Source organism: Octopus bimaculoides, chromosome 1, assembly GCF_001194135.2.
Source record: "Octopus bimaculoides isolate UCB-OBI-ISO-001 chromosome 1, ASM119413v2, whole genome shotgun sequence".
Lineage (NCBI taxonomy): Eukaryota > Metazoa > Mollusca > Cephalopoda > Octopoda > Octopodidae > Octopus > Octopus bimaculoides.
Window position 1 is genome coordinate 18550178 of NC_068981.1, and position 13297 is coordinate 18563474.

General features: G+C 37.2%; 1 protein-coding gene across 3 annotated transcripts in view; it reads right to left on the minus strand.

Annotated features, from left to right (window-relative positions):
- Positions 1-13297, minus strand: part of LOC128247021 (leucine-rich repeat and coiled-coil domain-containing protein 1-like) — a 797355-nt gene that overhangs the window by 38532 nt on the left and 745526 nt on the right. The window contains exons 11-12 of one of the 3 annotated variants that reach the window (XM_052965575.1): positions 9281-9423; positions 1922-2579 (exon numbers count right to left, since the gene is read on the minus strand). The exons of 1 other annotated variant lie outside the window; for it this stretch is intronic. In XM_052965575.1, the coding sequence (XP_052821535.1) occupies positions 2489-2579; positions 9281-9423 (234 nt within the window). In that variant the 3' untranslated portion in view covers positions 1922-2488. Of the gene's footprint in view, positions 1-1921; positions 2580-9280; positions 9424-13297 lie in introns of those variants that run through there. One more of the 3 variants, XM_052965578.1, reaches the window with a different exon arrangement.

Below are 13297 nucleotides of genomic sequence, written 5' to 3' on the forward strand. Positions count from 1 at the left end.
TTAGACAATCAAGGGGAAAAAATATCACAATAAACTTGACTTTTTTTTTTCATTTTCATGATTCAAAGTAATTAAAACTGTTTTTTTAATGAAAACAAACAAAAGCAAAATATTTAAATATTCATCATTATTTTGTGAAGTTAATTTTCTGTAGCTATGATTTATAGGATGATTGCTACAGCTTCCCATATTACTCTTTTGATTGAGGGTCTTTTATTTTATTATCATCATGCCTGAAGAAAAAGGGCACTGACCACAGCTTACAGGTGTCCTCTAAGATCAGAAGGTGAATCAGATTGCTACGGTTTGTTTCAAGTAATTCAAATAACAAAGAAAAAAAATTCTCAAGGAGCTTTGATGTTGGTTGGAGAGGATTGTCTATATTTATATAAAATATGTTATAGCATAAGACTACCATGAAAACAGTTGTTTGGTAGTTATGACAATTCTTTTTCTTTAAGTATGACTTTCTAATTGATAGAAATCTTACATGGGGCTGTCTTATAAATAGCATTTTTAGAAAAGACAGTCTGATATTAAGCATTCTTAGATATGATTGTCTAATAGATAGACTTCCGTTTACATGTACTGAATATCATATTTAACCTCTTTACAACTGAACCATTAATAATTGATATCATTCTAATTCTGTTTATTGCAATTGGTCCTTCTTCCTTTTTAGACTGATTAGTGATATTTGTTGTTTCTACAGAAATATAAAACCACACACGGAACCAAATCTATGTTTGTTTTGAGCTTATCTAATTGATGTCTCACAAAATAATGTTATATTAAATCAGCGTCTGATATCCAATTAAAATCTAAACTATTTCTGTAACTGCCTGTCAATTTTTAAGAATCAAAGCGACTGTAGTCAGGTTTTATAGCCAGAAGATTGCGTGGATCCACACTGAAAGAATTACACAAATGGATTCTTCAGGAACATACACAACGTAATGAATACCAATACTAATTTCTCAATTCCTTAAAGCTAAATACAAGAGGGAAAGAAATTGAGATAATTGGAATGGAAAAACCGAGGATTTGTATGTCAGCCATTACAGATGTGGATCCTGACCTGTCATCAGTTAATTTGCCACATTACTAACACTATAAAGTTAATCTGCCGTATGACAAGAAGACTTGAATAACAAATATTACAGTATTTAGTTGCATGAAGCTGCTGTCACTGTGATTTTGATGTTCATTTCTCTGTTGCGGTGAGTAATTGATACAAATGCTTGACTGACAAATTAGTTCCCCATAAATAGCCACCAGACGGTTCGTCTCTCTGTCGGTAAGGCCAGAGAACAGGAAAGTGAATACGACCAATAACGCCGTCTCTTTGTCTGTCAACTGTTACGGTTGCTCAGATCTCTGTCATGTGTTGGCGATTTTATGCTTTGCTGCATTTCGTGGCAGAGGTGTCCATATAAAGTGTTTCCCCTTCATTGCCAGCGGTCTATAGTGCCAGTGAACCAAAGACTTGTGGTAAACGAAGGATTAGAGAAATGTTAAGAAGGCATAAAACAATTTGGGAAATTCTATATTTACAAATCTCTTAAATATCAGTGATTTTGATCTGTTGATGCATCTTGATTCAATATTGGTAACAATGACAGGAACAGCAACAACAATTACAACACAGAAGCTGCGACAACAACACAGTAGCAGCGACAGCAGAAGCAGCAACAACAGCAGCAGTAGTAGAAGCAGCGGCAGCAGCAGTAGCAGCAGCAACACCAGCAGCGGCGACAGAAACAACTGCAGCGGCTCAACAACCATAGTAACACAGTAGCAGCAAGGACAGTAGCAACGAAAACAACAACGATAGCCGCAGCAGCAGCAGCAGCAACAACAACAACAACAACAACAACTGCAAAAAAAAATCATTTTATTTTACTGTAGGCAGAAGGCCTGGAATTTTGGGGGTGGGGTAGCTGATTACACCGTCCCTATTGATCATTTTGTACTTTTTTTTATCAACCCCAAACGGATGAAAGGCAAGATCGATATCGATGAAATTTGTACTTAGAACGTAAAGACGGACGAAATGCCGCTAAGCATTTTGTCCGGCCTGTTAAAGATTCTGTCAGTTCACCGCCTTAACAATAACAACAACAATTATGACATCAGCAACAACACATGAGAAAGAGGAAGCCTCTACGCTGTTGCTTAGCTTGCAAGAAATAGTAGCCAAATTCCACTCAAATCACATTCCACCATCGTAAAAAATAAAGAACATATTCAGTAATACGGTCTTTTATTAACTATGCCTCAGGAAAACATGGAATGGTCAGGATAGGAGCGTCTTTGATCATAGATTTGCTCAATCTGATCTGGAGGTAAACAACAGCAATGATAAATACATGTGCAAACGAGGGAGCCTCTACGCGGTCGTCGAGTCTGTTGCTAAGGATCATGAGATCACTCTCATATCACATTCTGCTGTCTTTAAAACGGGAACACAAGTTATCTCAGGTTATGGCTATTTCGTGTTACAGGATTCAGTGGTTACGGAAATTTCAAAGTATAGCGCTAATTTGGGAATACGAACTGAAATTTCGCTTTTACGGAAACTGGAATAAATTAAAAAAAAATTTTAAACCACACTTTCTTTTTTAGACAAAACACGGCTTCTCGACGTATCAGCAAAGACGAAAGCAGTTAATTTGAAAACTAGAAACACAACATAGAGAGACAGATGTGTGTGTGTGTGTGTGTGTGTGTGTGTGTGTGTGTGTGTGTGTGTGTGTGTGTGTGTGTGTGTGCGCGCGGTATAAACAGTTACGGAGTATGAGGGGAATATTTATAATGAATCTGTGCGTATTTGAGTTTCTTCCCACCGCTTACTTTATCTATCTATCTATCTATCTATCTATCTATCTATCCATCTATCTATCTATCTATCTATCTATCTATCTATCTATCTATCTATCTATCCATCTATCTATCTATCTATCTATCTATCTATAAAAAGTAATCATGATCTCTAACTTAACCGAGATTACCGCTTACTTCTGTCGCCATTAATCATTTTTTAATAAACCGACTAGCTATTTGCGATATCAGTGCCTCAATAGACACTGATATTCTATATATCGTTGACGGGAGATTCAGCTGTTATCGTGCTGCTGGGTATCTGTGACTGAGGAACCCATAGTAGGGTGAAACCACGTGATCTGGTAATTCTGGCGGGCGTAGCAGACGATTTTCGGCAGTCAATGATATAATTTCGAGTGCATTTATGCACCTCAGGCACTTTTCAGAGATTCGCTCAAGGTAAATAACGCCTGATTTTTTTGTTCTAACACACCTTCCACGTTCGTAAAGTTTGAGATCATGATTACCGTTTGATATTAATACTGCTTCTGTCGCTATTAATTATATATATATATATATATATATATATATATATATTGAATAAGATAGAGTCAAGAAGAAGGAGTACAGTTAGACAGTTATTTAATAATCATGATACATATTTCCGTACAACATCGATCTTCCTATATACATGATTTAAATTATGCAACGGTTTTCCTGTATAATGGGATCCAGCTGTATTTCTTCTGGCGATACACAATTGCTGTCCCCGTTGGTTACAAAGCAAAACCTTCGACTGCGATGTTAACACATCCATCTGCCTAAACGTAAACTTGGAAGTATACCGTAATACTACCGGTTATTTGGTAATTCTACGGGTGAACGGGCTCTATTTGTACTCTGCTACATTTCTAACGTAATACACCTTCATACATACACACACACACGCACCCACATACACACACACACACACAAACAAACACACAAACAAACACACACACACACACACAAACACATATACTTTTAATATAAGGATAAATTTTATTAAAACATTTTTATCAGTGGCCACCATATGAAAAATACCTTTTAAGGTGAAAATTATAGATTGTATTTATAAACATGTGTATATATATGTATACATGCATACATATATACAAACATACATGCATACATACATACATATATATATATATATGTATATATATACATGTGTATATATATATGCATATATATATATGTATATATATATCTATATATCTATATATATATGTGTATGTGTATATATGTATATATATATATATATATATATACATATATGTTTATGTATATGTGTATATGTATGTCTGTATATATATATATATATATATATATATGTATATGTGTATATATATGTAGGTATAGGAAAATGATGATATATATGCATATCAACCCTCACTACCACCGCTCTCTATCTTCAGAACCAACAGAGACACCATCAACACCAAAATCAATACATCACCAACCCACTAACTCCTTAATGGCAAGCAACAACTGCAACAATAACACAAACAAAATAATGAAATCTGTCTAAAAAAAAAAAATTTAGAAAAAGCAAAAATATCAATCATACGAGATAAGAATGTCCTGTAGGGTGTTTAAAATTCTGAATGAAATGGCTGAGAAAGGTGAACGGAATGAGAGTGAAGAAGATTGTGAAAAATGGAGGGAAAATAATATATGCATGTGAGCGTATATGTATGTGTTTTCTTTAAGATTTATTTAAGATTTCGTTTTTATTTGGGCAATTCAAGCTGGCTACTAACCAAGTGGCAAGGCTCTTTCGTTCCAGTTACGGCAAGTACTGGGAGTGTTTGTGGTCGTCTGAATTGATTGATGTGTGTATATGCATATCTGTGCTCATGAATAATTTGTATTTGTGTGGTGGATATGCATTTCACTTTAACTAAACTATGCTGGTATTTATGCTTCACTCTTATGTGTGTTCATGCATTCCATATGTATACGTGGATATGTACGTATGTTCGGTTCAGGAAATTTTTATGGGAGTTGGGTCCCTGGGGCATTTTACATGTTTTTCATGTTTGGCATAGGAAATTCAATAGTGGGTATTGATGAATTTTTTAAAGTTTTATTTAAGTTCTTAAGACAATCCAAGTCAGTCGTTAACAAAATGACAAAATTTTTGAGTTAAGAGAGTTCCCGGTGTTTGTAAATATGTGGTTGAGTTGGTGTGTTGGTTGAGCTGTCGATGCACACATCCAAGTGTATGCATCTATTCACCTAAAGAATCTCAAATGGAGAAATCTTTGGTATGTCTAACAACTCTTCATTGTGTCATTAATAGATTGGATTTGGAAAACCTGCGGTAGTTCTTTTGCTCTTTCTGTGTAAATTTGTTGGTACGTAACCTAATCTACCTACGATTATAAGTACAAATAAGAATTCTTATCCTCATAGGTACATTAGGTTACGTACCGTTGTGTGCATACGTCAGTGAGTGTGGATCAAAAGAGAAGAGCCATGGGGTAGCTAGCTGACCATATGGACACAAGCTGGGATCTGATCAGCCCCAGCTGGGTCACCAGGAGAAGGGTGTATGATGTAGAAAGACCCGAAACACCCGATGATACCAGGCACATCACTGAAGATGTGTCCTGATGCATCAGTCATTGATGTATGCACACAACAGTAAGTAACCTAATGTACCTATTATGATAGGTGCAAATAAGAATTTATACCCAGAGTACAAGAGTTGTAAGTTCTGCATTAATTCGCCATAAATGTTCTCTTTTTTTCCTGGACTTTTGATTATACAGTTACATTCGTTGGGCAGCTAATCTCTGCAACAATGCATGATTTTGTTCTCTGGCCAGCAGAATAATATCAGGTCTGTCATGTTTGCACCAAATTGCTGTTTTAATGGAATGTTTTAAAGGAGTTCTTTTTAAAGGTGTGACTACCTGTTGCTTCTGACATGCCCTTGATGTATATGTCAGGGCAATCCTCCTGGTGGATAACATTGTGAATGGTCTTTGCAACTATATCATGCATCAGGAGCAGGTAGTATCGCGTAGGCATTTTGGAAGAGCTGGTGATGATATCCTCCACATCATCATGGTGATGATGTGGGGGATATCTTCCACACCGGTATAGCAGAGCCGATATTTTATCATCACAACGTGGAGTATTGGTGGTATCTTCGTCCTTCTTGTTTATCAAGTATTCAGCAGCTATCTCCCGTTTCTGGATCGCGAAGATATATCCTTCTAGGTAGGATGTAATGTACCTATCACAGGTCCAAGAAAGACTATTCTTCCTGTCAGTGCTGTTGTTATTCTCTAGTTTATGGGATATCTACCCATGCATTGCTTTTTGTTGATATGATGCCTGCTTCTTCTCCAAGCTTCTGTTTAGGTTGGCCAGGCCAGCCTTCTTTGGGTCGCTTGAGATAGTTATATTCTCAGAGTACCTACACTGTAGTTCTTCTCCAACTCTGAAGATGTTGTTGCTCTCACTTTTGAATAGGCATAGAATGTACTCATTTCTTTCTTTACTGTTCAACAGGTGTTGCCTGAGTGATACAATGCGACATTTGAAGGCTGATTGGACTGACCTTATGCCCCCACCACCATCACTTCGTCTCACTATTGGTATCACCATTAATGTGGAAACTACCAGTGGTGACCACTACCTTCCTAGCTTTGATGTTCAGGCTGCAGATCTCGTCAAATGTCCAGTCCAATATCCCAAATATTGGAACTAGCAAACGTATTGTGAGATATGGTCTTGTTTAATGCACTTAGCTCTGCGTTCCATATTTTTCAGAGTCTACAGAAGTACTCTTTTGTTATTCTGGCTTTAGTATGCTAACATTCTTATCGATTCGGAGGTAATTGTAGTTTTCATCATTAAAGATAGGGGAGACAGACAAGCTGTTTATGTACATGTTTTCCGTCGAGTCGAGAATCTTTCCTCGGTTGACTACAAACTCCATTCTTAATGAGAATGTTGTGGCTAGTTCTAATTGTCTGTTGATGTTGATCATATTACCAGAGTATATCTTTAGGTCAACAACAAAAGTGCGTGAGTGACGTTAATTTTATTATTTTCTGCATATCTCAGCATGTATCCTTGGCATTTTGTTAACAGGGCTGACAAAGGGTTCACTTCCAGCACAAACAACATTGCAAGTAAACTATGACTTTTGAATATGCCAGAATGACTCTAGATCTTCGTTGGAAGGAGTATTTACTGTCTTGATGGCACCACCTTTCATATTGCAATATACAGTTTGTGGGTTTCGGGCAAGCTTGCGGTTGATCATCTTTCGTTCATGAATTTTTTTATAGATATGAAGTTTTCCACTTACCGCTCGAGAGCGATCAATTTGCTTGTGAGCGTTTCTTGGCGGCAATTCCCATACAATTTGGGGAATCTATCATGCAGTCGTGAATTCATTTTTAGCTTTGCACATGATGATAGTGTTCAACTGTCCTATCTTTTACTATTTTCAAGGGATGTACTCCATTTTAACTCAGTATTATCCTTTGGATAAGTCTCTTTTACTCTCGTCTGTTGATGCACAGTTACTGCAGTACAATAAAGCACGACATTTATTATTCAAAATTCGGGAGCTTGAATTTGAGCTACTCGTTCTCTCGTAATTTCGTTGATCGCGGCTGACATCAGGTCGGTGGGTTTTTTCCCAACTCGTATCGGAATCGTTCTCTCATACAGCGTCTTATGTATATAAGTAGTCAATTTTTGCTTGAACTTCCATGCAAGATGTGATTGTAGTATTTTATATTCCTCATTTTTTTTTTTGTAAGATCATAAGTGGTTATCGCATGTCTGTATAGTGGTGGTGGTTTGTTATTGTTGTTTTCGTCGTGTTTCATGTCATTCACATTCACTTCGCGGAAAAGTGGACTATGTTGTTAATACAAGTATTATCATTCGTGCATTTTGGCCGAGTGATTCTGTTTGGTAGGGTGGTGACATATTTCTTTTCAACAGAAGTAGCTTGCAGATGTAATTGTTCCTCTGAAGAATTTTGAGTGTTGAATGTTGGGTGTTTCTTATCCTAATATTCTTTTAAGGCGGCGAGCTGGCAGAATCCTTAACGGTATTTCGCCTGCCGTTACTTTCTGAGTTCAAATTCCGCCGAGGTCGACTTTGCTTTCCATCCTTTCGGGGTCGATTAAATAAGTGCCAGTTACGCACTGGGGTCGATATAATCGATTTAATCCCTCTGTCTGTCCATGTTTGTCCCCTCTATATTTAGCCCCTTGTGGGCAATACAGAAATAAATATTCTTTAAGTCTCCTCATGTTTCCTATCGAGGGGTCTTCCTCAGCATTTCTGAAGAACTGGTATAGGTCTTGATTCAGTACGAATGTCCATTGCAATTTCTCCCAATAGTTCTGCGATTTGCCATAGCTGACTCCGGGTCCTTTCATCGCCATGGTGTATTTTCCACCTGGTATGAATTTCACAATTTGATTGCTGCTAAGAATTTTCCAAAATGATTTTTTCTTTGCAGGGTTGTATCAATGGCCGAAACTATATGGGATAGTATTCATTATCTGGGAGAATGAATAATCACCTGTGCTAACGCCATGATTGATTGCGTATGTATACACGTATGTGTGTGTGTATGTATGTATACTGCATGTATGTATGTATTTATGCATGGCTGTCTGTCCCTCTCCTATCATTCTCTCTTTCTTTCTTCTCTTTCTCTCTCTGACAGAGAACAAGAAGCACAAAAGAGAGGCGAAAAAGAGGGTGTAGGGAGCATTTTTTTTGTCGAGGGGGAGTGATAATAATATTACATTTTTTTTTTATCGTCACGGACTTTGTCCATGACCTTCTGATGCCGATGAATATGACAGGGTAACGTCTCTGTTGAACAGATGACACAGAGTATGACAGGAGACAGAAAGAGAGAGAGAGAGAGAGAGAGAGTGAGAGAGAGAGAGAGAGAGAAAAAGAGAGAGAGAGAGAGAGAGAGAAATAGAGAGAGAGAGAGAGAGACAGAGAGAGACAGAGAGACAGAGGGAAAGAGAGAGAAAGAGAGAGCGAGGGAAAGAGAGAATTGAAATAGATAATTGAAGAGAAAGAAACACAGTGGACAGATAAGAATGGTCGAGTGTACGAGAGAGAGAGAGAGAGAGAGAGAGAGAGAGAGAGAGAGAGAGAGAGAGAGAGAGATAGAGAGAGAGAGAGAGAGAGAGAGAGAAGATAAAGGAAAACTGAGTGAAAGAATGGGAGATAGAGAATCTTTTCTACTGAGGCACAAGGCCCGAAATTTTTTGGGAGGCGGGCCAGTCGATTAGATCAACCACAGTACGCAACTGGTACTTAATTTATTGACCCCGAAAGGATGGCAGGCAAAGTCGACCTCAATGAGAGATAGAGAATGATAGAGAAATATAAATAGTTGTAAAAGCCATACTTGGTTTTTGGAGAGAAAACTTCTGGAAACATTTGCCTTCTCAAGCTGGTTGTGTCACTTTGAGGCAGATACTTCATCTTGCTTGTCAAATCCTGTATAGTCTTAGTACACTGGTGTTGTTCCTTGCTGAGTAAGTTGATTTCCTACGAAGACAAATTGCACAATAAACATTACACCTGTATGCACAATATACATTACACCTGTACTTCTATGGAGATGATACCACTATCAGCCCTAACTCCGTACAAAAATGTTTTTCACACATGATATAAATACTTGCGGTTACCTTAAAAGTTGATATTTTAGTTTCTCCGTTGCCATATGTATGTCATATTAGCCGACCGGAAATTCTAATAAATCAGAGACAAGTAGTCTGTGAGCCACTTTTGGCTATTTGAACTTCAGTGAAAATGTTTGTCTTCAACTTTCTGTTATTCTTCACCAGCAGCGATGTGTAATCTGATTTTGCTAGCAGACAACGTCTATCGTGGCATTTCCTCGACAGAATAACTTTTAAAATCACATACGTTTTCTATCCGATGCTCTCCATCATCTACTGGTAAACATGTTGACTTTACAAACACAAACGCGTGTGTGCGGCTTCTATTATACTTTCTGTAAAACCTTATTCAATTAACTTTATATAATAGGAAAATATGTATTCTATCTCACAAACACATTTATACAAACGTTGCCTTACGTATTGTAGTAAACGTGTCCTCATATTTGTATACACAAACTCTGTTCTGTCTAATTATCATTGCATTATCCAAACCAAAAAAAACTGGGAAACGTCTATTTTCTGTTGGTTCGTAGGAAAAAAAAATGAAAAAGAAAATGGTGCATAATTTATTATTGTTGTTTATCTCTATAAACAAGGAAAGACGTGTGGTATAGTGATTAGGGTGTTTCATTCACGATCGTTGTTTCGATTCCCAGGCGGTGCATTGCGTTCTTGAGCAAGCTCTTCATTCCACGTCACTCCGGTCCACTGGACTGTAAATGAGTAAACTCATTCTTCCATGTATATAATAAGTAATATTTTATTTCATTGGAAACCAGGTATATAATCAAGAAAGAAATATGTAAAAGAAAGGCAAAATAATGCTGAAACGAAATAAACATTAAACAGAATGAAATATTTATAAACTTTTACCTATTTTATTACTGCATTTGACATTATATACAACGTTTTCCAAACAGGGAATTGTGACAATCAGACAATATCTATGAAGGCAACATTTTTCGTGAATTTAACATTTTCAGAATTAGAATATCCGCGACTTCCTTTTTATGTAATAAATTGACATTGATCTCAGCAAGGAATCCCAACATCATTGAGAACAACATACAGCTGATGATATGCGAACATTGTAGTAAGGAGAAAAATACTACATTCTGATAAGCTTGACCTCTTGTTTACTTCTTTTTTTTTTTTTTTAGCTTATGTACGTTTATTGATATGTATGTTCTCTTCTACGTTTAATTATTTGAAGACTTCCTGTAAAGAAGGAGCAGCTTTTTAACAAAGATACAAAACCCCATCGCTGGAATGTAGATGACAAAAACAATATCATAGTTTAGACTTGAGAAAAAGTCTTGCATATTTTTGCTGTTCCACTTATAACTGTAATTTGTAAAGTGAGAGTTTATCCAGATTGTCACCAAGGCATTTACTCACGAAACCAAGTGCACCAGTTGGTATTGGCATTATTGTGAATTCATAAACTGGGTTGAGAAGCTGGTGGTTTCGAGAGAAGCTGGAGGTTTCGAAGCAGTTGTCTGTAGTTATCCTTTTTCTCTTCGATATTCACATCGGCAGGACCGCTGACTTCTATGACATTACATGCTTTTCTTTGTCTGATCCTGTATGCATGTATGTATATATGTATGCATGTATGTATGCATGCATACATGCATGTATGTATGGATGGATGCATGTATGGATGTATGTATGCATGTATGCTTGTATGTATGCATGTGCGTGTATATATGTTCACGGCGGACCTCTCAGTTTCTGTCTCCCAAATCTACTCATAAAGTTTTGGTTGGCCCGCAGCCATAATAGTAGCTTGCACTTGCTTAAGGTACCACGCAGTGACTGAACACAAAACCACGTGATTAGAAAATTATCAGATATACAGTGCAGTATGTCAACACAGACACACTTCTCAGTATGTCATAGTCACGACATACTGTATGAGTCGAGTTGTATAGTTAAGACATATGTATATGTGAAATATAGAATACAGTATCTGACTGCGCTTGAAACATAAATTCAGACATAATGATGATGATGATGATAATAATAATAATAATAATAATAATAATAATAATAATAATAGGAAGCCAGACATAGTCTTAATTGAGAAAGAAAACAAACTATGCTGGATCATAGATATAGCATGCTCAGCAGACAACAAGGTATGCGATAAGGAAGAAAGGAAAGTCGAGAGATATGACGGGTTAGCATGGGAAGTTAAGCAGTTGTGGTCGATGAAAAAGGTAGTAGTAGTACCAATAATTGTCGGAGCCCTGGGAACAAAAATCTCGAGAAGTACGTGGAACAAATATGGACTGCAATAAGGGCGAAGTGCTTGCAGAAAACAGCACTGCTTGGAACCGCTCGAATACTCCGGAAAGTGCTCGAAAAATACGAGGTGTTCACTTGTAGAAGCTGTGCAAAGGCAACAACAACAATAATAATAATGATAATAATAAATGCCCGGATGCAGTACTTAGGCAGTGGCTCTCATAGCTTCTGATCTCAACTGATTGGAAGTGTTATTATGTGCATTGTTTTGTCTTAGTATAAAAGATGGGCTGCAGCAAATATTCTGCTCAATACCACAGATTTGCTTGTCAGTTGTTTGACCTTAACCAGTTGAGCATATCCCTTGGTGGCTGATGATATGTGCATCTCTGATCACGAGCAGAAGTAGTGGGGGAGCATCATAGCCATGTGTTGAGAGGAATTCTTTGGGGATTGAATAATTCATCTCTGGAAACATGGGTGTTTTGTTCAACATCCTTAAACAAACCTTATTCAGGTACCTTTTGAGCGGGATGGGCTACTTCACCAGAAGAAAATTCTAACTGGGTACCACCTGCGAGGTCATGCGCTGTTAATTTTGATATAAAATCACCATGTCGCGCACATATGGTTGTGATGCATGTGCCTGGTGTACCCTTATCAGACGGGTTGTCATGATGGGTATACTGGGCTTCGTATATTTTACCCCAGTGTCACTTTGATGGCATGCACTGCTCTCCCACTCAATAATAATAATAATAATAATGATAATGATAAAGATGATGATGATGATGATGATGATGATGATGATGATGATGATGATGATGATGATGGTGGTGATGATGATGATGATGATGGTGGTGATGATGATGATGATGACGATGATGAGGGCAATATTAATATCATCAACAACAATAATAATAATAATAATAATAATAATAACGGAACAATAAATAAAATTGTATGAAGGAAAAATAAGAACCAATTTCTTTCTTTACAGCAACAACAACAGCATTTATATTGTTGCCATTGTTTGTGATGTAGTTATATAAATGTAGTTGATGTTGTTGTCGTTTTGATCAAATTACCCATATATAACCAAATATAGAATTGTGGAAAACATTTTTTTTTTTTGCAACAGTTCTGTGTCTTTTGTTTATCGTCGTGTGTGTGTGTGTGTGTGTGTGTGTGTGTGTGTGTGTGTGTGTGTGTGTGTGTGTGTTTAATATTTTTCTTTATTATTTATCCTGACATACCGCCGAGGTTTACCGTATTTGAAGGAGGTTAATAGGATTATTGTTAAATACAAAGTATGCTGACATCAGCACCGCCATCATCATCATCATCATCATCATCATCATCATCATCGTCATCATCATTAGCAGCAGCGTGAGTAGCAGCAGTAGCAGCAGCAGCAATTGCAGTGGCAGCAACAGCGCTGCCGCCACCACCACCACCACCACCACCACCACCACCACCACCAC